At 34.2% G+C, this 26913-nt stretch overlaps 1 protein-coding gene across 6 annotated transcripts in view; it reads left to right on the forward strand.

Annotated features, from left to right (window-relative positions):
• LOC114191677 (exportin-7-like) overlaps window positions 1–25885 on the forward strand; it is a 42578-nt gene extending 16693 nt beyond the window's left edge. For all 6 annotated transcript variants that reach the window (XM_028081017.1, XM_028081016.1, XM_028081018.1 and 3 more), the window contains 20 exons: window positions 4513–4599; window positions 7219–7371; window positions 9817–9912; window positions 10033–10092; window positions 10178–10299; window positions 10380–10467; window positions 11861–11965; window positions 12051–12152; window positions 12230–12282; window positions 12373–12436; window positions 13748–13882; window positions 16815–16927; window positions 17029–17122; window positions 18014–18233; window positions 19304–19434; window positions 19948–20094; window positions 20588–20716; window positions 20806–20904; window positions 21787–21825; window positions 25392–25885. In XM_028081017.1, coding sequence (XP_027936818.1) covers window positions 4513–4599; window positions 7219–7371; window positions 9817–9912; window positions 10033–10092; window positions 10178–10299; window positions 10380–10467; window positions 11861–11965; window positions 12051–12152; window positions 12230–12282; window positions 12373–12436; window positions 13748–13882; window positions 16815–16927; window positions 17029–17122; window positions 18014–18233; window positions 19304–19434; window positions 19948–20094; window positions 20588–20716; window positions 20806–20904; window positions 21787–21825; window positions 25392–25529 — 2175 coding nt within the window. In that variant the 3' untranslated portion in view covers window positions 25530–25885. The remainder of the gene's footprint in view (window positions 1–4512; window positions 4600–7218; window positions 7372–9816; window positions 9913–10032; window positions 10093–10177; window positions 10300–10379; window positions 10468–11860; window positions 11966–12050; window positions 12153–12229; window positions 12283–12372; window positions 12437–13747; window positions 13883–16814; window positions 16928–17028; window positions 17123–18013; window positions 18234–19303; window positions 19435–19947; window positions 20095–20587; window positions 20717–20805; window positions 20905–21786; window positions 21826–25391) is intronic.
• The last annotated feature ends 1028 nt before the right edge of the window (window positions 25886–26913 follow it).

Consider the following 26913-nt stretch of genomic DNA (forward strand, 5'->3'; position numbering starts at 1 on the left):
CTTTTCTTTCTAGTCTTCATCGTCGAGTGTTTGAATGTGTTGTGTTTGTCCATTTTCATAGTCAATTTCGTGGAAAGTTAGATCCTAGAGCTGTTAAATGCATCTTCATTGGTTATGCATCTAATAAAAAGGGATATCGTTGTTACCATCCTCCAAGTCGAATGTTTTTTACCTCCATGCATGTTACTTTTGATGAAACTAAATTTACATGTGTCCTCAGCTTCAGGGGAAGAGTTCTTTTGAAGCTAGGTCTTTTGAATCTCTTGAGTCATGTTTTGTACCTTCCATAGAGGAACTAGCTGATTCTGATGATACTGTTGGTTCTCCTAATACTTCTCCAGAAACATCTTCTATGGATGTCTCTAAAATTGCTTCGAACAATACAGAGTCAGGGTCATCTACAGACTCTAGTCGTCCAGAGAGTTTTTTCCGTATACAATACCAAGGGCGACAAAAGCAACCTAACTCTATCCAAGAAGAACTTCAATCGTTTGAACCAAGGGTAAGTAGTCCTTCTATTGATACCCTTGAACCTTTGGAAAATTCTTTGAATAGTAACTGTGAAACTGACCTTGATGACTTGTCCATTGCTTTGAGAAAAGGAACTCGGTCTTGTACCAAGTATCCTATCTCCCATTTTGTGACCACTAAACACCTTTCTATGCAGCACCAAAGTTTTCTCTCTGCCATTGATGCAATTAGAGTCCCTACATCAGTTCAAGAAGCATTGAAAGATGAGATTGGATTCAAGCCATGAATGAAGAGATGAGTACCTTAGAAAAGAACCAAACATGGGAAATTGTTGACAGGCCACTAGATAAAAAGTCAGTGGGTTGCAAATGGGTTTTTAGTCTAAAGTATAAATTAGATGGCACATTAGACCGTTACAAAGCAAGGTTAGTTGCCAAAGGATATACTTAGACTTATGGTGTTGATTATGAGGAAACATTTGCTCTGGTGGCAAAGATGAATACAGTTAGAATCATTCTCCCATTGGCAGCTTATTTTGGTTGGTAATTGCAACAATTTGATGTGAAAAATGCTTTCCTGCATGAAAATTTAGAGGAATAAATATACATGGAAATTCCTTCAGGTTTTGGATCTACTAAAGGAGGGAATAAAGTGTGCAGGTTGAAGAAAGCTTTGTATGGGCTTAAGTAGTCCCCTCGTGCTCGGTTTGGTAGACTCACACAGGCTATGATCTCCATGGGGTATCGACAGAGTCATGGTGACCATACCCTGTTCATCAAACATTCCCAAGAAGGTAAACTTACTCTACACTTGGTGTATGTTGATGATATGATTGTTGCAGGAGATGATGAACATGAGAAACAAATCTTGAAAGAAAAGCTTGCTGCCCAATTTGAAATGAAGGATCTAGGAAAATTGAAGTACTTTCTTGGGATAGAAGTAGCTTACTCAAAGAAAGGCATATTTATTTCCCAACAAAAGTATGTTATTGATCTCCTCAAAGAAACAGGTATGATTAATTGCAAGACTACTGGAGTTCCTATAGAACAAAACCGTAGAATTGGGAGTGTTGAAGGCAGTTCTACAGTAAATGAAGGCCAATATCAAAGACTAGTTGGGAAGCTCATCTACTTAGCTCACACCAGACCAGACATAGCCTATGTGGTGAGTGTTGTAAGTCAGTTCATGCATAATCCAAGGGAGAGACATTTATAGGGTGCAAACAAGATCCTTCAATATTTGAAGAAAAGTCCAAGAAGGGGATTACTGTTTAAGAGAAATGAAAAATTAATAATGGAATTGTATACTGATGTGGATTATGCAGAATCTATCATAGATAGAAAATCCACTTCAGGATCCTGCATGTTCTTGGGTGGAAATTTGGTGACTTGGAAAAGTAAGAAACAAAATGTTGTTGCAAGGTCTAGTGGTGCAGCTGAATTCCGAGCTATGGCACAAGGGGTGTGTGAATTGCTATGGATGAGAATTAACCTAAATGATCTTAAAGTGGCATGTGAAGAATCTATGATCCTTTATTGTGATAACAAGTCAGCCATTAGCATTGCTTACAACCCAATTCAGCATGATAGGACTAAACACAGAGATAAATCGACACTTTATTAAAGTGAAACGAGATAGTGGCCTTATCACTACTTCCTACATCCCATCTGGACTTCAGTTAGCAGATCTGTTTACGAAAGGTCTTCCTACTGAGTGATTTCATAATCTCACATGCAAGCTGGAAATGATAGATATCCATTCACTAGCTTGAGGGGGAGTGTTGTTAGTTGAATATTAAATGCAATATTAAAAGTTGTTGGTAGTATATTAAATGTATTATTAGAAACTCTTAGAAGATTCTAGAGATCTCTTGTAATTATTACTTAAGGTTTGAGATCTCTATAAATAGAGAAGTTGATGTACTGTTTTAGAGAATTAACAAAATAGTAAAATCCTCTTTCTTTCATATTATTCCTTTCAAGTCAATTCACATACCCTTGTGTTGTCACTTAGAATTCAACCTTTGCACCATACCTTGCAACTACATTTTTCTTCTTCTCCAAGTTACTAAGTTTCCACCAAAGAACATGCACAAGTGAATCTCCAATCAGTAATAAATGGTTTGCAACAATGTGCATCTCCTTTTTTAATTTTCATCGGTCTTAAACAACAATCCCCTTCATGCACTTGCCGTCAAATATTGAGGGATTCTGTTCAAAGCTTTTAACTGTAGCTCTCTTGGATTGTGCACAAATTGACTATTAGAACTTGCAACATAAGTTATGTACTGTCTACTGTAGACTAAGTAAATGAGCTTCAACAAGCCACTAATATTGGCCCTTGTTCACAACAAAGCTATCTTGACCCACTAGCAATTCTAAGGTTTTGTTCTGGAGGAGCTCTAGTGGCTTTGCATATAATTTTCCCTGTTTCTTTGAGAAGATGTAGAATGTGTTTTATTTGGAAGATGAAGATGCCCTTTTCGAGTAGGTAATTTTTATTCCAAGGAAGTATTTTAATTTTCCAAGATCGTTGTTCTCAAATTGGCACTAGTTTTTTCTTTCAAGATTAGTTTCTCATGTAAGTCACCCCTTGCAATGATTATGTCATCCGCACAAACCAAGAGAATAGTAGGTTTTCTTTCTAAGGAATGCTTGATAAACGAGGTGTGTGCACCTTGGCTTTGTAAGTACGTAATGAGGCCATTGTTTTTTGTAAGTCTTCAAAACCAAGCACAGGGTGACTGCTTGGGTTTTTACAAGGCTTTCTTTAGTGTACATACTTTATCCCTTTCTTCAATAGACCTAAGGCTAGAAGGAATTTGCATGTAGATTTCTTCCTCTAGATACCCATGTAAAAGGACATTTTTCATATCAAACTTGTTAGAATGTAATCTTTCTTTAACTGTTATAGATTTAGATTTGTTAATCATTAGCTGTTACAGATTCTATGAAATGATAATCATGGATCCTGATTATTTGCAAGAATTTAGTCTATTTGATTCTGTAAATTAGTATAAATATATACCGTGTGGTCTGCATTAGACCCACAACATTCAAATAACTCTTTCTTATATGGTATCAATAGTTTTAGGTTTCTTCGATCCACTTCTTCTCCTCCCAGGTGAACAGTAACTGCAATCCATAGAAGACCCATTTTCTCTCAGGTGAACAACACTCGTGACCATTGCTTGCCCTTTCCTTTTGTCACCAAACACTCTTTTCCTCTGGTGACCGTCCTGCTAGAACAGTCCTCCTCTGGCGATCACTAAGCTTTGTTTTTTCGGCATATATGTTTCACACACCTGTAACAGATTGCTACTTTCCCTTTCTCACGCACAACCAGCTTGATGGCACAGCCCCTGCCTCCTTTTTCACGTTCTGATGCCCTGTTTTCACTTATTTCCCATGGTTTTCAACAACTCTGAGTCAAATACTGCCTGCCATTGTGAATCATAACCTTGGTGGTTTCTTTTATCTTGCTAATGTTTCATGCAGTAATAATAGATGAGTCAACCATTCAACTTTTTAGCAATGTTCTTGAGACCAATTCCTTGCAACAATTTTTTCTCCATTTTACTAGGGATTACTTGTATACTTATGTTGAAAAATCTTGTAATGTTTTTATTTTAAGAGTGAAACAGAATGCTTTTATAATTAAGACATTTTTTTCTTCTGTTTTTTTCTTATTGTGGATAAATTATTTTTATGGTTTAAGTTCTGTACTCAACTCTTTCACCCTCATTTTTCAAAATTTATTCATGCTTCTTATTGCATCTTCTCTTCCCAGTTTTAGAGGTTGTTTTATTATTTTCCTTTTCGCTTTTCCATTTTTTCTCTATTTCCTTTCTTTCTTGATAAAGATTAATAGGTATAGAGGAACTATTAACCTGGTTTTCCATGATTGCTCACATCCTAGTCCCTTGTTTGATTTTGTTCACTTGAATTTGCACAATTAAGTTCTCCTGAACTCCTTGGGATTGATCTTGTTCTAGTATTTCTCGATTAATAAATCACATTCCCACTTTGATTTATGCTGCAGTTATCTGAACTTGTGAATGCTGAAGGCTATAGTGAATGGATACACTTAGTAGCAGAGTTCACACTAAAATCTTTGCATTCTTGGAAGGTATGCATCTATTATTATTTAATTAGTTCCTTGAAGTAGCTGGATTATACATTTTTTTCAGAAAATGTTAGGAATTGTGTCAAGTATGTTGGAAACAATTTCCGTAAACCCTTTCAATTTTGGAGGCAGAAGCCTCCCCATGAGTGTCAATTTGCTTGTATGATAGTTTGGTTTCAAGATTTGGGATATGATGATTGTGAATTGGGGAAATATTTTGATTTTCAGCTCTATTTGCTTTGCTATGAGTTGGAAAAAAAATGATTTGTATATTAATTGTTATTGTTATTTGCAATGATGAGAATCATTCCCCATCATATCGTACTATAGCTAGTGCTACTACTAGAAAAGGAGAAAATTGTTCGTATTATTTCTCTGCATGAAACAACCTTAGCCCTAAACAGTGATGAGGAGAGAGGGAAAAACCCTATCCATGAGGGGAGAGAGCTAGGTGCAACAAACCAAGAAGACAAGGGCATAAACTTGCCTTGAAGACATCGAGACAAACAACGACAATAGTGTGATTATGATATTGGGAAGGTGGAGCATGGCACAAATGCTGGTACAGAGTTGACAACAACTAACCTTGGGTCACGTGACAATAACCCTAACTTAGCTATATTAAACAACATCACGAATGGCAACTAAAGATAGTGGACACAAGTGTTCCGAGGTCATGCTCCTGAAATAGATTTAAATGTGATTAAAAGTTAGTAAATTAGTGTTGAATTGGTGTATATATTGTAACATCCCAATTCTAGGGTGCTAATGCTCTCAAATCAATCATAATTCGCTCCATTCCAAAGTTGTTTTCAAAACTAGTATATTAAATAAAATGAAGTGATACAAAATAAGTGATTAGGAGCATTTTAACATCAAGTTACATCACGTAATGGTTATATCTCTCATCACAGTTGGAATAAAGCACAAAGAATGAGAGACACAATGAAGAATTATTTCATACATGTTAAAGCTTGATATTCATTACATTCTTCCAATAGTTTTTCTAAATGAACTACAACTTTAAAGCAACATTTTCTTGAAATAATATCCTACATCTCCTCTTTTCACTGCCTGCCTGGCCTTTGCTTCGTAACGGGTTCCTCTCTTCAATCCTAGAGTCTAATTTCGTGTAATAACATTGCACAATCATCACACGAAGACAAGAGAAACACAAACAAATGCACCCGTTTTTGCCAGGGGAGTATAAATGCAACCGATGAACTAAAGCCCAATAAAGGTGAAGCCAAATGTTAGGCCCTACTTTGCTAGATGTACAGTAGCTTTGTTCATTGAAGAGAAATAAACTCTCGTATGAAAAACTGAAAACGGGTTAGTGTTGTTGGCCATGGAAGCAGCAATGGTGGCAACCTCTTCTCTGAGAAAGCTGAAGTGGAAGTGAACCCTGGCAAATGACCGACTCAATTTGCTTCTGTGGAACTCTTCTCTTTCTAAAAAATGACGACAATGACACTTTCTCCTTGTTCATCGGCTCCAACAAACGAGAGTCGAGAAACCAAAAAGAAATTAGGGTTTTTTCAAACCAATTTGGGCGACGCGATCTGAAAACTCAAATCCATGGAGGTTGTGGTTCAAGCCAGGATTCACGTTCCAAATTGCGATTCTTGTGATTCAAAGAACGAATCCTGCGATTCGAAGATGATACAGGAGCAAAAACGATTGTTCATGTGATTCATATAGTTGTCGGTGAGAATTGTATCACTTTATTTGTATTGTATCGTGAATCATATGATACTTACTACATTGTTTTGAGCAACATCGAAAACAGGAGCAGTAATGCATGTGCTGCAAGGACCAGGATGTTTTGGTTTGGTGTTGGTGGTGGTTGTGGTTTCAAGTTAACCTTGTCCCTAGGCACATGGAAGACAACCTTAGTGGCATCATAACAGGAATTTATGGTGGATTTCAGCTGGCTTGTTATGATGTCTTGGTGCAGTTTGGAAGCTAAAAGTTTCAGTCATTTAGCTGACATGTTGGTTTGGGGAGAATTGTTTCCTATTGGGTCATTCTACGGCTAAGGCTACTAGTAAATCAGGAGAAAATTGTTTGCATCATTTCAGTGGACAAATGAACCTGAAATACATTTCATTCATTTGATTCCAGACTTTACCCTAAGATTCTGGAATCTAGCTCTAGGTAGCCCTTTAGGGATGATATGTACACCCTGTAGTTATATGTGTTGTAACAAAAAGGCTGTCTGTCATCCAACTTCTCTTAGATGAAGGATATGTTGATTTCTGTGTTTTGTTCTATCATGCTGGATTGGGATATGGGAATGGTGATTGCCGATTGTTATCAAAAATTCATTTTTGGATGTTTGATTCAGGGTTACATTACTCAGATCAACATAGATATTGGAGTTTGGTTGGAAATCTCATCTCTTTTCTGGTTGGAATAGTTGTTAATTCGTACAGGGTTCTCATATTAATCACTGGATGCAGTAGTTTATATTCTTAGGTAGGATTCCTGCCTTTTTTAGCCTCAGTAGCATTCTTTCTTCTTTTGTTGTGTTTTTTAATCTGCTTAAAATTCACTATAAACGATTAGATATTATTAAATATGAAAAGAAACTTCTATTGATACATGTATGTTTCCTTTCAGTGGGCTGGAAGCAGTGTTTACTATCTTCTAAATTTATGGTCTAGATCAGTGGCATCTGTGCGTTATCTCAAGGGTGACAAACCTAATCTGTTAGATGAATATGTGCCTAAAGTTATAGAAGGGTTTGTATCATCAAGGTTTGATTCATTGCAGGTAAGTTCCTTTAAATTCCATATCCACATGCATAAAACGTTGTTTTAAGAAATCTCACTTGATCCTTGTAATTATGGAAATATGTACAGCTGATACTTAGGGATATTCTCCATTATTAGCCGTTATTAGGTTTCCCTATACTGTACTTTGAATGTTATAAAGGGTTTGGATGTGTGGTTAAACACAATTCATGAAGACAAGAAAACTTTATTGTATCAGAGAACTAGGTTTTCCTTTTCCCTTTTTTTCCTATTTTTTTTCCGGGTGTACACTGTTCATGCAGCATTGTGCACGTGGCACTATACATGTGCATTGTTCATGCAAACTACTGCAATCCACCATTCACCATCTCCTGACTGCCTAAGTTCGATGCATGCATTACCATTCTCTGCCTCATTTGTCTCACTAGATCCCGGAAGAGTTTTTTAGGGGAGTGTAAAAGTTATGATTTAATCTTTCTACATGGGAAAGATGTACTGCGGATAGTTAGGGATATTCTCCATTATTAGGTTTCCCTTTATTATACTTTGTTATAAATACTTATTAGGCTTATATTAGATTTGTATTAGGCTTTCATCACTCTAAGTTCTGTACTGTTCTGTACTGTTGTCATACAGTTACGGCTGTTTCTTTGCATTGGTAACTGTCATTAACTGCTGTTTTCTCTTTTCAGTGTCTATTTAAAGGACTCAGACCTTTCTGTAAAGGATGACAACTTCTAATAATACATTAGAATTATCCGGTTACATTGTCTTTTCTTTCCTTGTTTTTCTCAAAACCTAATATGGTATCAAGCAGGTTATTGATCCATGATGTCCAATTCTACTTCCTATCCTACTTCCCACCCATCCCTAACCCTTCTTTTCACATTCTCTTGTTGAGATTGTACTTGTCACCAAATCCCACAAACTCCATTGGTTTGTGGTCAATCCTGTTATTCTCCCTAGATTTCACTCCAAAAAAGATCATCACAATGTTGTTATCAATCCAGCTTATGAAGAATGACAAGTTCAAGATCAACTCTTACTCTCTTGGCTTCGGTCTACCCTAACCAATAGTATTTTGTCTCGGGTTCTTGGTGCAGTTCATTCCTATTAAGTTTGGGACCAGATAAATGTCTACTTTTTAACTCAAATGAAGGCTCGTGCCTGGCAGTTGCGCACTGATCCTCGTGCCCAAACCATTGAAAACATAAATTCTTAGGTCATATTAAGTATATTGTGGATGAATTTTTTGGCAATGGTTGTCCAGTCATACTTGGCGAACATGTTGATGCCACCCTTCGGGGTTTGACTTTGCATATAAAACTCTGGTTTGTATACTCAACAAAGCCATGGTCTTAAATAGGCTCTGCAACGTAGGTTTGACACGCTTTGAACCACCCTTTTGAAGCATGGGTTTTCTCCCATGAAAGTTGATCCTCTCTCTTTATCTATCATCGTGCCTCTCATACTGTTTACATATTGGTTTATATTGATGACATCATCAGTATAGACTCCTTTGCTCCTCTTATTCACACCATTACTCACAGCTTGCATTCTAACCTCTCTTTGAAACAGCTGGGCATTGAAATTAATTATCTTTCAGACCAGGTTTTTGGTACTAACTCAACGCAAGTAACTCATAGATCTTTTGCTTAAAACCAAAATGAATGAGGCTCATCATGTCCGTTCTCCTATGGTTTCTTCATGCAAATTATCCAAATCTTGGTCTGCTGACTTTTCAGACCCCACTATTTATCGCTCTGTGATAGGCGCTTTGCAGTATGCCATTCTCAATCACCTTGATGTTAGCTATGCTGTCAATTAAGTTTCTCAATTTATGGCTCAACCCCTGGACTCTCAATGGACTACTATTAAGCGGATTCTACAGTACCTTAAAGGCACTATTTTGATAGAATATTACTAGAATTTGGTAGAATATTAAATGTATTGATAGAAGCTAATAGAAGATTCTAGAGATCTCCTTGTAGTTATTACTTTAGGGTTAGAGTTCTCTCTATATAGAGACTAATGTACTGTTTCAAATGTACCAATTGAATAAAAAATCTTCTTTCTTTTATATTTGATTTCTATTAGATTTCTATTAGGCTTGTCAGTTCTGTACTGTACTGTTGTCATATAGTTTCTTTTCTTTTTCTCGGTGGTTACTGTTTTTGGCAAGTTATGGCAATTCCTTTGCATTGATAACTCCCATTAGCTGCTGTTTCTCTTTTCAGAGTCTACTTTAAAGGACTCAGACCTCTTTGTAAAGGATGAGAACTTCTAATAATACATAAGAATTATCTTGTTAAATTGTCTTTTATTTCCTTACTTTTCTCAAAACCTAATAATACTAGATTTACTTATGTGATTAAACAATAATTCACAACAAAAGAGAAACTCTTTAGTTCTAAAGGGAAATATTTACTCTACATTTTAACTTCTAATCATCCATTTTTGCCAGTCTGAACTTTCAGATGAACTTGGTGAAAATCCTCTAGACAATGTAGAAGTGCTTCAAGATCAGCTTGAATTTTTTCCTTTCCTCTGTAGATTTCAGGTTCTTGCTTTTTCATACTTCTAAATTTATACCGAGAGATACTTGTCATATTGGAGTGATTGCTTTTAATTGTTATTAATTATCACTTTTAGCATCTGTTTTTGATTCATTGAATTTCAGTATGAAAGTTGCAGTTCGTATCTGATGAAGATAGTGGAGCCTATCATGAAAAACTACATGGTACTTTTAGTGGTGCTTCATGAAGTGATTTAACTTTGTTAACTGTTTTAATATATTTTTATTTGGTTTTTTACATTTTGTGTAGAAGGAAGCAAATCTCCAAAGCCAAGTTGATAGTTTTGAATTGTCTGTAACCGAATCCAAACTTGCTTGGTTCACACACATAGTTGCTTCAATTCTCAGAACAAAGCAGATTACTGGTTCTAGGTAATTGCTTTAACCAGTGAAGGAAAATTAAAGCTTCTGCACAGTAAACTTTTAAGTTGTCTTTTATTTCTATACTGCAGTGAAGAATCACATGAGATACTTGATGCGGAGATTTCAGCTTGTGTTCTGCAGTTGATTAATATTTCCGATAGTGGGTTTCACAGCAAGGTATGTCCTTTTGTATCAATTTGAGGGTAACATTATTATATCTTATTGTAAAATGTCTGCATGGTCAGCTATTGATAAGGTTTTTTTTTTTGGTTCAGTGTTTTTGAGTATTTATGAACTTTGACATCATCTTTGCATATATTTGGATGGTTCTGGTTTGTCGTTTAAGATTTTGCCTGTTTGGCTTGCAATATGATCTTTCAAGGATAATTTGGTGGGATTATTCAATATAAAATTATTTTCTCCTTACAGTAAGCATTTCTCAATCAAACCACAAATGACAATTTGATTCTTTTTCACAATGCTTACCATTCATTAAGATGCTATGCTATCTATTATCATACTCTTGCGCATGATGGTCAAATCTTAATAAACTTATAGAGACAGAAACACCCCCCTTTGTTGTATTTGAAACATTTGATTCTGTTCATCCTTCTCCTTTGTGAAATATGTATTTAGACGACAAGAGAGACTCACCTCAAAGATGAATCTAGCTCATTTTGTATGTGGATGATTTTGTCATTAAGGCAATGTTTATTAAAACAATAAAAAACGTATTTCTTTACTAAAGGAAAATTACAGAAAGAGAGAGTGAATCTCTTTACAAAGCCCATATATGTATGGGTAAGAGGAGCACAGCAAAGGAAAACCAGTTGTAGCAAGCAACTGTACAAACAAAAAGCAGAGGAAATAACCTCCCTGGCAATGTTCACCTAACTCAATACCCCTCTCTGTAGCTCTTTACTACCTTGATGGACTCTGGTACTACCTTTAGAAACTGTATAGGAGATCTACTTAGTACATCATGGTGATTTATATTCTTCAGCCTGAGGGGGGAGTGTTCAGAAACAGGTATAAATATTATACATTTAATGTATAACTGATTGAGTAGGATTTGATATCTGATTTAGAGGTAATGGATTATCCTCTAATCATGTGTAATTAAATCAACCACCATGTAAACCAGCTGCAGAGTGTCGATTAGAGACATGGTTTTAGCCTAATCGTGTTTTTGTTCTCTCTTTTAACAAGTGCTATTACAATTCTTTTTCGATGATACGTTCTAAATTTTTCTGAGGTTGTCCTCTGCCTTTACAGTTTGAAAGATATCATAAATGTTAAGGGTGGAGCTATTTGGTGAAATCTGTCGATCTGATGCATCCAATAATTATATTTAATATGTTTTTCCTTGATGAATTGCTTACTATGGTTGTTTGGGTTAAGAATATGATTTATACAACAATTACCTGCTTAGTCGTGGACATTAAATAGCTATCCTTGTTGAATGCACTAAGAATATGAATTTGTGTGCTGATGCTAGCATGAGGATGTAGTTATATTTTATTTTAAATAGCCCTCCTTGTTGAATGTACTAAAGACTAATTAAATTCAGAGGTATGGAGATGTGAGCAAGCAAAGACTTGATCGTGCTATACTAACCTTCTTTCAACATTTTAGAAAGTGTTATATTGGCGACCAGAGTGTTTCTTCATCCAAGGTAGAACATTGGAAGTGACTTTCCTTTCAATATTTAAATATTATTAAGGTTAAGTCTGTAATTTTCTTGTCTGTAATTGGAGCAGTTATATACCCGGCTATCTGAACTTCTTGGACTCCATGATCATCTTCTACTACTAAATGTTATTGTGGGAAAGATGATTACTAACCTTAAATGCTACACAAAGGTAATGATGAATTTTAGACATAACCTTTTGCATCACTGTTATTATTGAGCTCACAAAATGAGAGTTTCTATGTGCAGTGCAAAGAGGTTATTGATCATACCTTGAATCTCTTTCTGGAAATGACATCTGGGTTAGTTTGGTTTCCATGTCAAATACTTTAAGTCTTCATTATTTATAATTTTATATTTTGATTGCTGTAATGAGGATTTTGTTTTTGCAGTTACATGTCAGGAAAACTGCTTCTTAAACTGGATAGTGTTAAACACATGATTTCAAACAAGAATGTGAGTTGCCTCTTAACCAATAAGTATGACATGCACTTTTGACCTCCATATTGCCCTATGCAGTTTTTCCCTCCACTAATTACATTATAAAATAGGGCTAACATCTTTTGATATCCACACACAAATTCATATTCCTATTCCTATTTAACTCTGGAGACAAATTATGTAATATAATGAAAAGGGTCTTGCTAACCAATGCCCTAAGGGCACTGGTTAAGGATAATCAATACGTATTGAAATTTACAAAAATTCATAGTTAATTGTAATATTAAATAAATTTGACCTAATCACAATTAATGTATTTTATTTTATTTAAAAGACAAGAATATCCATAAGTATTGTATAGTTGTTATAATATTTTATTTAATATTTACCAATAAAAATTAAAAAATAATTAAATAATAAAATAAATATTTTTTAATGTTATTAAAAATTAAAATATAATTAAACATAAAAAAAATTAAATTAACAGAAAAATCAACAAAAAATAGTATTTAACGTCTAAAAAATTTACAAAAAAATAAAATAAAAATAAAAATCAAAGTATGTATTTGAGATTTAATTGAGTTTCCAAAATACTTATTTTTATTGCTTAGAGATTCTAAATGATATTTTTGTCTTTATAAAATCATTTATATGTATTTATATTATTTTAATTAATAGAATTAATTATTCTAGCTTTCTATATGTAAAAATGATAAAATCAATATGTATTTATTATTCTTTAACCGGTGGGCACCGGTTAACATTCTCCTAATGAAAAAGTGGAATTCACTGTTAAGAGATCATCTTACATGCTACTAGTGAGAGTATGCGGAAAATGGTGATTTAACTGCATAATCTATAAGCTAATCATTTAATATTTATACTAGAAGGCTAAGAAAATTTTCACTTGTAATTTGATAAGACCACTATTGTTTTGAGACACTTTTTTACTAAATTTCAACTTAGAACACGCCTTTTATGTGTGTGTAATTGAGTAAAAAAAGTTGAAATGGTAAAGTGTTTTATTTTCTCCCAAACAGATACAAAAGTAATGTAGAAAAATCTGGGGCGCTCATTAAATTGTGCAACTCCTGTCTAATGTGGAAATTAGCTTGAAAGTATGTATTTTAGCCTAGTTTTTTACCCAGTGTTGTCTAGCATTTGAACTGCACAGTTTGTTGGAGCCAGATATCAAATCTGTCATTCTTTTTTTATAATCAAAGAACAAAACGGCCAGCCAAGAGTAATTGACTTGATATTTTGGTTTCTGTATATATGCTTGTCAAATCAGCTGATTTCTAAGGGCAATTTTTTCTCTTTTTTCAGAGGGAACTATTCCCTTTCATAGAAAATTGGGAATGTTTCCGTAGCAGAACAACCCTGTACTATACTATTGGCATGTTGATATTTTTGGAAGATAACCCAGTCAAATTTAAATCTACAATGGAACCTTTCTCGCAGGTTGGTAGCTTTAAATTGCCGCTGACCCATAATTTTAACAATTGTTCCGACATAATGATCTTAAGAATTGGTCTTGCATAGTATTTGTAGCAAATATTTACTTGTAAAGTAGACTTATCTTTAGTGGCCTTGTGAATATAAATAGCTATTGAGTTCATACTAACTCAAGCAACTCACCGAATCTTCTTTCTGCTCAATCTTTAACTAATCTGTCGTGGTTTTCTGTCTGCTTTAATTTTTAGGCAGGTGCAGCAGTCTGCACTCCTGCAATTACAATATACCTATTTGACTTTTATTACACAGACTAATGTTTAAGCTTGAGTGAAAAATGTTGTAAATAATTCATTTGGTGTTGTATGTTAGTTAGGTAGTTAGTTGGCTGCTTTTTAACTGCTTATAGTAGGCCTATAAAATTTCAGATTCAGCCAGTATATCTCTTGTTCTTTTTCCTTTTTCTTCTCTGTTCTTGTGAGAATGTGTTTAGTGTGTTCTAACAAGTGGTATCTAAAGCTATTTTGATTGGGACTGAATTTGTGATGTCCACTAGCTTGTGAGGTATTCTTCTGTGTGAGTAACCCTTCCTGTGTGGGTTTTATATCGGTTTTGCAAATCCTTTTGGGGTGGAATTGAGCAAGGTTCAGAGGGTGAATCATGGGTTTATATTGACCAACTTGCCAATTCTTGGTCAATGGAGTATAAAAATGGGTGTCATCTTTGGTTTGCAAGAAGCGATGGAAGTTGTAAAGAATGGTGTTCTAGAATCGGAGGAAGGTGCGCAGGGCAGTTCACAGGGAATCTATGAAGAAAGATTGGAAAGCTTTCTTCTTGATCCATCAGTGTGTGTGGATTCTGACAATTTTGAGAAGATATCTTTGGCAAATTCAGCCAAGACTGCCTGGGACATTTTGAACAAGTCATATGGAGGTGCTGATAAAGTCAAGAAAATGAAGCTTCAATCCTTTAGAAGACAATATGAGTTGCTATCTGACTGATGAAGAATCAATTGGGGATTGCTACAGTAGAATTCAAGTGGTACTCAACTCAATGAAAGCTTGTGATGAGATGTTTTAAGATCAGGAAATGATTGAGAAATTTTTAAGAACTTTTGACTCCCCAATTTGATACGAGAGTTAGGTGGAGGAGCTGCAAAAGGCTTCTTGAGAGGAGTGTTGACAGCGCTGCAGTTCATACTTTGCGAGCACAGAAATTTGAAAGAAATGATGTTTGGGGGTGGCAAAAAACAAGGGAAAATGAACAAAATAAGTGGAAGATTTTGTGGTGACAATCGTGGAAAATTTGTAAAGAGAGGTGATCAAAAGAGAGGAGGGCAGAGAAAATTTGATAGAAAAAATATACAGTGCTACGCTTGTAAAGAATGGGACATTTTGCTGATGAATTCATAGAGAAACTGAACAGAGAAAAGATAGAGAAAATTGAACATGAACTGAATGTTTTTATTATTGTAACTAGCTTAGAATCATATCTACAGGGTGTATTTATAGATTTAGCCCACTACAAAGAGAAAAAGAAGTTGTACAGTTTTAAGTAAACCTACATATGTACAATGCAAGTGTAAACTATACAAGTCAACCTATAGTCAACTATAGAATGTATACTAACAACCCCCCTCAAACTCAATGAGAAGATTTTTCAGAAGAGTAACTCTTCTCATTGAGTTTGCAAGAAGAAAAGCAAAGCGAACTAAAGACGATTACTTGGTTAAAACATTGGTCCACTGATCAAGAGCTTGAATATGAAAAATGCATAATTGTTTAGCGATAGTCTTTTCTTACAAAGAAGATATCTATCTTCATGTGCTTTGTGTGATATGAAAGAACAAGACTATGGGCAATGTAAGCAACACTTTGATTGTCACAAAGAAGAGTTGGAGTGCTAAAGGTAACTTGAAGTTCTATAAGCAATTTGGATATCCATGACAAGGTAGCTTGTGCTAAGCTCCTATATTCATTTTCAGTGCTTGAACAAGCAATAGCTTGTTGCTTTCAAGACCAACGTGATATTAAGTTGGGACAAAGAAAAATTGCTTCACCTGGGGTAGATCTTCCATCATCAACATCAGAAGTCCTGTTACTGTCAAACAAAGCTTTGAAAGAAACTGAACTATGTAGCAATGCTGGCTCAGACTGCAAACCATAAAACAGTGTTCCTTTCAGATGACAGCTCAGTGAGAATCAAGTGGATTACTGCCAAACTTTGTTGACAGCGAAACTAATTACTGGCCTAGTTAGAGCATATTGCAATGCACTAATTACTGATCTATACACATTCCAGTTGACCGAGCCTAAAGTAGGATCTGAGAAAAGATCAGCACCATGTTTAGATAATTTGCAATTTCAAACCATAGGAGAAGAATTGGAATGAGCTTCTGCCATATGAGCTTTATGAAGTAAATCTTCTATATATTTTCTGAGGAGGAGTGTTAAATAATTATATGTATTTTATATTATTATGTGCCTTGTAATTGTCTGACACTCCTTTTCTTTTTTCGAATTTAGCTGTTAGGGCAAGTGCACCAGCTTGCACTCTTGCTGTTACAATGTACTTTTGACTTTTGTTACACACACACATACACACGATATAGCTGAATGAAAAACTCAAGCTTTTCTCTAAATAATCTTCAGATTCAAGTGTTATAATTTTTAATATTCATTTTGTCCTGTAAAAGACAATGTTGAGATTTGTGGAAAAATGGTTAGTCCTTTTAACCATAGTTTATTATCTAGTTAAGAAGGTCATGTCTTCATGAGATTCTTTTGTGACAAGTGATGCTTGGTGGACCTCAATTAAATTGAGCCTAACAAGTTATGCAGTGTACAATAAAGTATTTTCAATTTATTAGTGATTATTGATATGTTGTACTGATTATAATACATTTTAATTGATTCTTTATTTATTTTCTTAAAATCTTAAGGTTTTGGCTAGATTGGAATCAACCCCTGATGTTTTGTTCCAATCAGATGCTGTAAAATTTGCATTCATTGGGTTGATGCGGGACCTCCGAGGAATAGCACTGGCTACTAATAGGTTGGTAATTAAAACGTCAAAACTTTGTTACGTTTACAAAGGCATTGTTATTTGTTAACAATGTTAATTTATTTTGGTTGTTCTTAATTGCATGTTAACAGCCGCAGAACTTATGGGTTCCTTTTTGATTGGCTTTATCCTGCCCACATGCCTCTTCTTTTGAAAGGCATTTCACATTACGCTGATATTCCAGAGGTCTGCTTCATTTTTTTCTTTTTAAAGCTTTTGCTATGCAATTGAAGGAATAGTTGTATTTTCTTATTTGGCTTTGAAGTCCAAGGAATTTTTTTTTTTTTGTCTGTGCTATAACTATACAGTATGATCTTGAATCTTAATGGCAATACTGGAAAAGTAACTAGTAGAAAAGACCAATATTAAGCTATGAAGTTGAGTTAGGTGTAAATCCACTTACTAACTGTTTAATTTTTTAAAACCGGTGCTTTTAAGTTAACCTATATATATATATATATATATATATATATATATATATATATATATATATATATATATATATATATATATATATATATATATGGTCAGCTGCTGCTATGTGTCTCGATGCAGGATTGGTAACTACAGAAGATTCCAATGGTGACCATTAATACTTACATCCCGAGTCCAGGATGAGTCTTGGTTATGCTTTTAGTTTTATCTGGCACAAGTATGTGAATGCAGGAGGAAATTTCTTAACCGATAAAAATTAAAATAAATATATATTTCTCTAAAATGTGGCATTCCTGGAACGATTAGAAGTATTTGAGACTTGGGAGTCATTGAACTTCTGCCCCGTATTTAAAGAACTAACAAATCCTATTTCATGAGTTAACTTCTGAAGAAAGCACCCAACTACCTGGTTCTGGAGGGAACAAGTCACTCAACTATTGTGACAATAACCTGGTCCCTCTTAATAAAACAAATGGTTTGTAAGTTTACCCCTAAAAGTTAGGTTTATATATAATTAATGTCTAAAGAATTTAACCTGTACATATTCCTATCAATTTTACATACATATTCACGTCCACTACTTAATACCGAAACTTATCATTGTCACATCGAAGGGTGCTTGATTTAAAAAACATGATGCAGGTAACAACTCCATTATTGAAACTCGTGGCTGAACTAGTACTGAACAAGTCCCAGCGATTGAATTTTGAGTATTCTTCTCCTAACGGAATACTACTTTTTCGAGAAGTTAGTAAATTGATTGTTGCTTATGGATCAAGAATTTTGCCTCTTCCTAACAAAGCGGACATGTACGCTTCCAAATACAAGGGGATGTCACTTTGTTTGATAATTCTTACTCGAGGTATGCATATATTGTGAAATATTATTATAGCTGACTGTCTATCATATGTTCTGTTGGCATATAGGATGTAGTGGAAAGGACTGCTCTATTGGAAGTATGAAGTAATTTAGGTTTAGATCTAGGTAACATTTTTGTCAGTAGATTAAACACCACATTTTAAATACTTTCACTGCCACCATCTTCCAACCTGCTTTTTTCTACTATCCTATTATATTCTAAATGTAATACTTTTTCAAGATTCCCTAGATTAAATGATTTTTTACTTACCCCTTTTAGTAATTTTGTCACACTTTTTGTGCTTTTTTGTATTGGCAGTATATCAAAATTTATTTGTGAGACTTGAAAGGAATAATTTGAAAGAAAGAAGATTTTATTGTTTTGTTAATTCCACTTAATGCTCAGGTCTCATTGGTGTTGTATCGCTCCAGTGAACCTCCTCCTCTTTAGACCTAACAAGTGGTATCAAAGTCATTGTTTAAAAGAAAAAAGTCGATCTTAGTGAGATTTCTTGGATATTCTGTTCCACACACGAGATGAATATACCTGACGTGAGGGGTGTGTTGGAAGTTCCACATTGACTAGAAATAAAGCAAATTGACAATATATAAGTGGGTGCAATCCTCAGTTTATAAGCCGGTTTTGTGGGATTGAGTTAGGCTTAAAGCCCACTTCTAACAATACATCAACTTCTCTATATATAGAGATCTCAAACCTTAAAGTAACAATTATAAGAGATCTCTAGAATCTTTTAAAAGCTTCTAATAACTTCTAATAACTTCTAGTAATACATTTAATATACTACCAACAACTTTTAATATTGCATTTAATATTCAACTAACAACAGTGAGTATGTCTGGATTGTTAAAGGTGATAGAAGTGAAACGTAAATTCTCTTACTGTTATTTTTTATTTTTATTCTAGAGGTTGTTTTCACACTAATTATTTATAATATTAACTGTTTTCTCTTTGATTTTTGTAGCAAAAGAAGATTGATTGAACATATTATGTAATAGTATCATCATATATTTAAATTGCCAATGATTTTATGTTTATTTTCCTTTTTCTGGCAGCCATATCTGGGAGCTTTGTGAACTTTGGTATTTTTGAACTTTATGGTGATAGAGCGCTTGTTGATGCTCTTGATATCATTGTTAAGATGATATTATCAATTCCTTTAGCTGATATATTTGCATATCGGAAGGTATTATCTACATTTACTCTATGTTCTTTTGATATGTTGGCTAACAATAGAAGTGCTTTCCTCTGGTTTATTCAACTTTTGTGTTGTAATTATAATATATCTGTAAAGTTTATTAGGCATACATTGTTGGTAAACTTTACATCTAATATTTCCATTTGTGTCTACATTAGAGTTTAATTTTAAATTATTTTTGTAATGATTATGCAAGCAAATTTGGATTACTATTTGGTTTGCTTGTTTTCTTAAACTGATATCAATTAATTTGTATACAAGTGTTTGATCAACCTTTTCAATGTATATTTAGTTTGGTTTGTGCTTCTTTTTCCTCTTTAACACAGGTTGGCCAGTCCTGATGTTTACAGTTTTGTTTCTGGAATACAGCTAAAAGAACTAAAAATTAATGACAACTGAGTTTGACTTAAAAAGAACAGTCAATGATAGAGTTCTTTCTGATGTTATGTCTTGATCACCGGTCACTACAAGCTTATTGTTTTCTTCTGGTCTATTTTCCAGGTCGCAGCAGCATACTTTGCATTCTTGGATTCTCTCTTCAGTTGTCATTTGTCATTTGTTTTAAGTTTGGATAAAACTACATTTATGCTTGTTGTTGGATCTCTTGAGTCAGGGCTTAAAGATTTGAGTGACAAAATATCATCACAGGTTTGTAAAAGCTCCGCACATTTTTAGTTGTGATAATTCAATTAATTTTTTTTTTTCTTGGCTTAGGAGAGAAGGATATTTTATAATATGTTAGTTGTATGTGTTACATAGATATGCATATGACCAAAAAAGTAAATAAACAATGATATCCTGTTATAGTGTATTTATATGCATTGTGTAGATATACTTTGAGCAGACTCCCACATAAAACATCTCCACCACCTATATTCATCAATTAGTACATCTAACTACACCATTCCTGCATGTTCCTTTTTTTATCCTTTTTTATATACCAAAAAAATTACGCAAGCTAAATATTATGGTCGTTGATTCCCCAGTATAGTTCAATTCATGTTATTTACTGGTATTAAATATAAGTTTGGTTTATAATCTAAATAAAAATTGTATATGCTCATGAATTGAGAACTAAGGACAATTTCTTATTAGATGGTATTTTTCTAGTTACTAACTATTGTTCCCTTTCCATTTGTAGTGCGCCTATGCAATTGACAACTTGGCGACATTTTATTTCACCCATGTCATTGTTGGAGAGTTGACTGCCTCACCTTCTGCTCTTAATGTATCTGGACTCATTTCTGACTGTGCTGAGCTTTTCTCTAGAGTATGTTTGTAATTAGCTTACTTAAGGTTTATTTTTCTTTTCACGATAACTTGCACCAATGTGATTTCTCTGATTTAAAATTTCCTTAGATATTGAGAACTCTATTTGAAGTTGTTATATTTGAGGACCGTGGCAATCAGTGGACTCTTAGCCGTGCAATCCTGAGCATTATGCTAATTAGTGAAGAGGTGATTATTTGGCGATCTGATTGCTATTATAATTCACTTGATTGATCTTTATTGACACTGTTTCAGATGATATAAATTTGAATGCTTGTTCATGCTAATCAGAACACGTAATGTCTATACTGTTTTTTGACGTGATTGTTTCAAAAACTAGATTGACAAGATAATAATGCAGCTTATTTCCCTTAATCACTAGTCCTACTAGTTCACAGGATATAATATTTGAATCAAGCTTCTAGAAATTTCACGTGAGAATGTGACAGTCGTAGTAGTCAGCTATGGCGATGAAGTGCAGGAGGAGGTATAGAATTGGAAGCCATGGAACAATCTCAAAGGTCGTACAGAGCTCATGATACCATATTAAGGTTCAAAGAGTTTCACAGAACCATACTTCTGGTTTTATTACTAGAACGGAAAGATGATTACAACACACTGAGATTTGTGATGTAGGGATATAAAGCTAAGAAGGGAAACTAACTCCTAACAGGATTCAAACTAACTGGCCCTGACCAGAAGTAAATCTATATCCTCTACTAAACAATACAGTAGCACATACACTTGCACCAGCAAAAATTATTTTGGCAGTTTTTTAGTAAGGATTTTCATTGCATTGGAAGAATTACCACTAGAAAGCATCAAGAAATTTTATGATTAGGTTGATGTTGATAACCGTGATACTTCCTTTGTTTTTATTACTTGTATGACACTAGGGCACATCTAACTCATATGCATCTAATCTTCGGCGGAGCATTCTTCTTACATATCCTTCTACCATATTGACATGATAACTTTTGTAATATTTTTATCAGCTTGATGTTGATATCGGTAAGTTTTGTAATTTCTTCATTATAAACAAGCATATTGACATGATAACTTTTGTTGCAGATGTTCACAAATGTGAAGGCTCAAATTTTGGCTTCCTATGTAAGTCCAAACTGTTGCACATCTTATTATGCAATTTAGCAGTATATCAGGCTTCCCTCTTTTGATATTCTTGGCATGGATAGGTTAATATGGGCATAAATATAAAATGGTGTCTTGCTGTTATTATCATTGCAATATGATATTAAATAAATGTTTTAGTCTTAAACAGAATAATTACTTTGCTAAAGTAAGGGTAAATTTGTTTATTAGAGAAACATAACATCTATTGTTTATTAGGGAAAATAGATATTGTATGATATTGGTAGATATTGTTGATATTGTTTATTAGAATATCTTCTATTTACCATATTTATGTTTGGTTGCTATATATACTTGTATCACTTTATTATAAATATATTCACCCTTTGTGTATTTTAGACACAAGGGAGATTAACCCTATACTGTTTTTCTCAATATTCAACATAGTATCTAAAGCTTAAGGTTATTTTGGCAACTTTTTTTTCGTCGCCATCGGATTAGCGAAGCTCCCTCACGCGTTGTCCATCCTCTTCGGCATGGATCACCTACAACGGATTCTTCTCGTCCTGCTCTTTTTGGATTTGGTCAGACCTCTTTAGTATTTTCGGGTTTTTCTCTCTCTTCTTCCAGACCTCTTCTTCCAATTTTGAAATCTCTTCTTCCAGACCTCTTCATCCAATTTTGAAATCTCTTCTTCCTGTGAATTCGCCCACTAATAAGTTAGATGGCATGAATTATGTGACTTGGGCGTCAAACCTTAAACTCAAGCTTGAGAGTCAGGGGTATCTTGATCATCCTACTCAAAAAGTGACTGATATTACTCCTAGTGATCTTCATGGATTATGCGACTTGGGCGTCAAACCTTAAACTCAAGCTTGAGAGTCAGGGGTATCTTGATCATCTTACTCAAAAAGTGACTGATATTACTCCTAGTGATCTTCCACGTTATAAGAGAATTTTTCCTCATATATGCATGGTTCTCAAAAATACAATCCAATCCTCTTTAAAACAAATGTTTCGGGCAATCAGGACCCTATGGCTGATTATTTGGGTAAGACGCATGCTCTTTTTCATGAATTTAATGAGTTATTACCTTTTGCCTCTACTCTTGCTTAAGAATTAGAGCAGCGGTCAAAGTTTTTCTTGGTTCTGACTTTACACAGACTTGCTGATAAATATTTCCATTACTGTGACAATCAAGCAACACTTTATATCAATCTGGCGCACATCTCATGGGAATGAAAAGACTTGCTGACAAATATTTCCATTCGTTTTGTTACACAATTCTCTCTCCTTCCAACTTGAAATCTGAAAAAAAAAATAATAAAATAATTTCCATAGTGACTAAAGTAGATTGGATCACCAAGAACATTGATGGAGCCATCACCACAATGGTAGGAGTGCACGAAGGAGGAAACTTGAGCATAAGTCCACTAGGTGTCACTTCACATGCTTCCACATGTCCATTGGAGATGCAAGATTGCGAGAGAGATGACGCATGTGATGGTGCGTGGATACCTAATTCATGTTGATGTTTGTATGGTTTGATAGATCGACAAAATATATTCCTAAGTTAGTGCTGCCTAGAACACGTAGAGGACACTTGAAACTCATCAAAGACAGTGGCAGAATAGATAGGAATATAGGCTTGAGTTCAAGAGTGGTGTGAATTAAACTACAAAAGCTTTGATAAAAGAAACGTGGTTCTAGGATATCTATCGAAGAACTACAGATAATAGGGAAACAATCAATATTCCGAATGTTATACAAAGAAAGAAAGTCTACAAGCAGGGGAGATAGAGATCAATTCAATATTACTGTACCCTTCCATAACCAAACTGAAACTATTTATTACAATATGAAAAACTAACGTAATTGTTATAAAGGTAAACTGTCACTTCAGTTATTCATAACAATGCCCCCCCATAACACCATCCTTGTCCTCAAGGATCGACAAATATTTCTTCTTGAGGTCGTAGTAATACTCCCACATCGAGTCCTCTTGTAAACGATGTTTCCACTGTACAAGGACTTTAGTCACTGGCTTTCCTTGTCTCCTCACGGTCATCTGTCCACAATCTTTTCACGTTCTTTATCCATAAGTACGTCTTCTTGCAAGTATGGTACCTGAGTCGAAGTAACTTAATTGGGAAACATGAAAAACATTATGAATCTTACTAGTTGTGGCAGCTCCAGTTTATATTCAACAACTCCTATTTGTCTATTATCTTAAATGGACCAAAGTACATGGGGCTTGGCGTGTCTCGTGTCTGATACGTATCGGACACCGACACGTGTACATACTCGTACGACACACGTGTCAGTAAAGTTTCTAATTTGGAAGACATTTTTTTGTCTTTGACATGATTTTGACATGACTTTACCATAATTTAATAATAAAAAATTTAATGATTTTCTAAAAAACCCATAAACTTGTAAACTTATCACGTAAGTTTCTATTATGATTATAAAAGTAAGAAAAAAAAATCTTATATGATCACTATTTTTCACTTTTTTGGATATTAGATAAATAGATTAGATTCATTTTTATAATAGTTGACAATGTGTTAGTTAAAAGTTTGAAACTAATATATATATATATATATATATATATATATATATATATATATGTTGTGTTCCGTATTCTATGTTTTTTCAATGTAGCCGTATCTCTGTGTCTGTGTCTTGTCCATGTCCATGTCGTATCCGGGCTTCAAAGATTGACACCTGTCCGAATGGGAGTAATTTAAATCACCAATCTGAAATTGTTAGTCTTTTTTGTGCTCATTTGCTGTTTGCCTCATCCTATCTTGCGCCCTTCTCAAGTGGAATTTGAGGATCTTCAACATTTCTTCACGTTTTGCTAAACTCCTGTTCACTAACTCCACTTTTGATTCGCCTGGGAGATAGGGAAGGTGTATAGGAGTTGGCTGGCCATACATTATTTCAAATGGGCTGGCTTTTATGGCAGTGTGGTTTGACGTATTGTAGAACCATTCTGTTGAAGGTAATCATTTAGACCATCTTTGTGGGGAGTCCGAGCACATGCATCTCAGATATGTTTCAAGACATCGACTAACCACTTCTGTTTGGCGGTCTGTTTGTGGACGATAGCTGGAAGATAACTGAATCTGAATTCCTTGCATAGCCATGAACTCTTGTCAAAATTGACTAACAAAAACAGTATCTTTGCCACTGGGGATTGTACTAGGATACCCATGTAGTTTGAACACTTTATCCATATACATTTGAGCTACCTCACTGGCTGTATAAGGATGAGAAAGAGCCATGAAATGAGCCGTCTTACTCAAGCCTATACACCACTACCAGGATGACCTGCTTCCCAAACGAATGTGGCAATGGCAACCTTTCAATCAAATCCATGGTCACATACTGCCATATATATTCTGATATGAAGTTTATGATTTGTAAATAAAAGCAATTAAACGTTTAAGATTAGCCAAAGTTAGGCTTTTAACCAGCCTTGTACAGTCTACACAGATAGGTTTTTTACGTATTCTTTTTGCAATAGAAGTAGCAATAATCTCATGCCTTAGAATCTTAATTTTCCTTGAATTGTTTTGCAGCCACCAGACCAACACCAGCGACTTTCTTTGTGTTTTGACAAGCTTATGACAGATGTGACGCTCAGCTTGGATGGAAAAAACAGGGATAAATTCTCTCAGAACCTCACCAAGTTCAAGACTGAGTTTTGTGCCAAATAGCATTTCTTTGGCAGAATAATTTTGGCCAGCCCAGAAACCATATCGTATCTGCTTTTATTCTCTTTTATTTTTTAGGGTCCTCGTACATCTCTACCATGATTCGTTTTTGTTCTTTCGAGAGGGGGGAATGAGATTACCTTTTTTTTTGGGGGGTTGGGGGATTTGTTTGATGAAAGGTTTGATCACATATTGGCATACCCTAGTTGAACTGGTATTTTGAAAGGGATGGAATATAGCAATTCCTAGTTGCACTGGAATATTGGTAAATTTAAAGGGTATTTGTAAATTGTAGGTACTCTAATCAGTTCTAATTCTTAATGATTATCCCCTTTTTTTATTTCTTCCTTTTATATACAGTTTCGAAGAATCATTACTATTTTCTTCACCTGTACCCTATTTAATAATTGCTATAGTTTTAGTATAAATAGTGAAATATTGAATTAGAGTATTGTAGTCTAAATAGAATAATGTTTTATATATTCTAAATAGTTTTTTAATGTGTTTTAACATCAATGAATATGAGAGGTAGTTCATTTTAGATCACTAACGTTAATTAAATTATGAAATTTGAAAACTAATTTCAAGAGTAATTTGAAATATTCTGTATAACTTTATATCATTATCTACCGGGAATTATCTTTGTATGATGATATTTTTATAGCAATTCTTTATTTTAGATTGATTTACTTCCAATATTTTTTCACACGGATTTAGGAAAAAAAAGTGTTTCTAATATTAGTAATGTTTATTTTAAATATGTTGGTACTATATTTTGTTCGGTATTTTGGTATTTGTTGGCATATCTTTATAAGTTGTGACAAATAGAATGTCATGTGATAAGGTTATGCAATGGTAAGAACGTCCTGTTGCACACTCATAATTTTTAAACTGATTATTTAACTATTTTTAAAAGTGACTTTTTTTTCTTAATAAAATTTCTAGAATGAGATTTCTGAAACAAATTTTCTTAAATATGTGATATATTTTGGAATGATTATTTAAGAACAAGTTTTTTGAAATAAGATTTTTAAAACACACTTTCTAAAATGAGTAATTTTTAGCAACATGTTCTTCCTCTATTCTCTGCAGCCGTGAGGATTGCCTTTAAGTGTTTTTCTGTTAGTATGAGGTGTAAAAAGTAATATTAGGGTGTAGAAAGAAAAACTCTTTTTGTTTGTTTTGTCCTCTTTGGTAATAGGTATAGCAATGATGGGTTTTGCTTTCTGCACCCTCAAAATTCTGAAAACGACCACTTTGCCTCTTTTCTTTTCTTTTTTTGTTACAATGATAAGACTCCATTGTTGCCTTTTTTTTTTTTTAGATTGCGTTTTTTGGAAATCTTTTGGATTGGAAAATCTAGAATACTAAATTTAGATTTTGTGTT

The sequence above is a fragment of the Vigna unguiculata genome, chromosome 7 (genome assembly GCF_004118075.2).
Source record: "Vigna unguiculata cultivar IT97K-499-35 chromosome 7, ASM411807v1, whole genome shotgun sequence".
Lineage (NCBI taxonomy): Eukaryota > Viridiplantae > Streptophyta > Magnoliopsida > Fabales > Fabaceae > Vigna > Vigna unguiculata.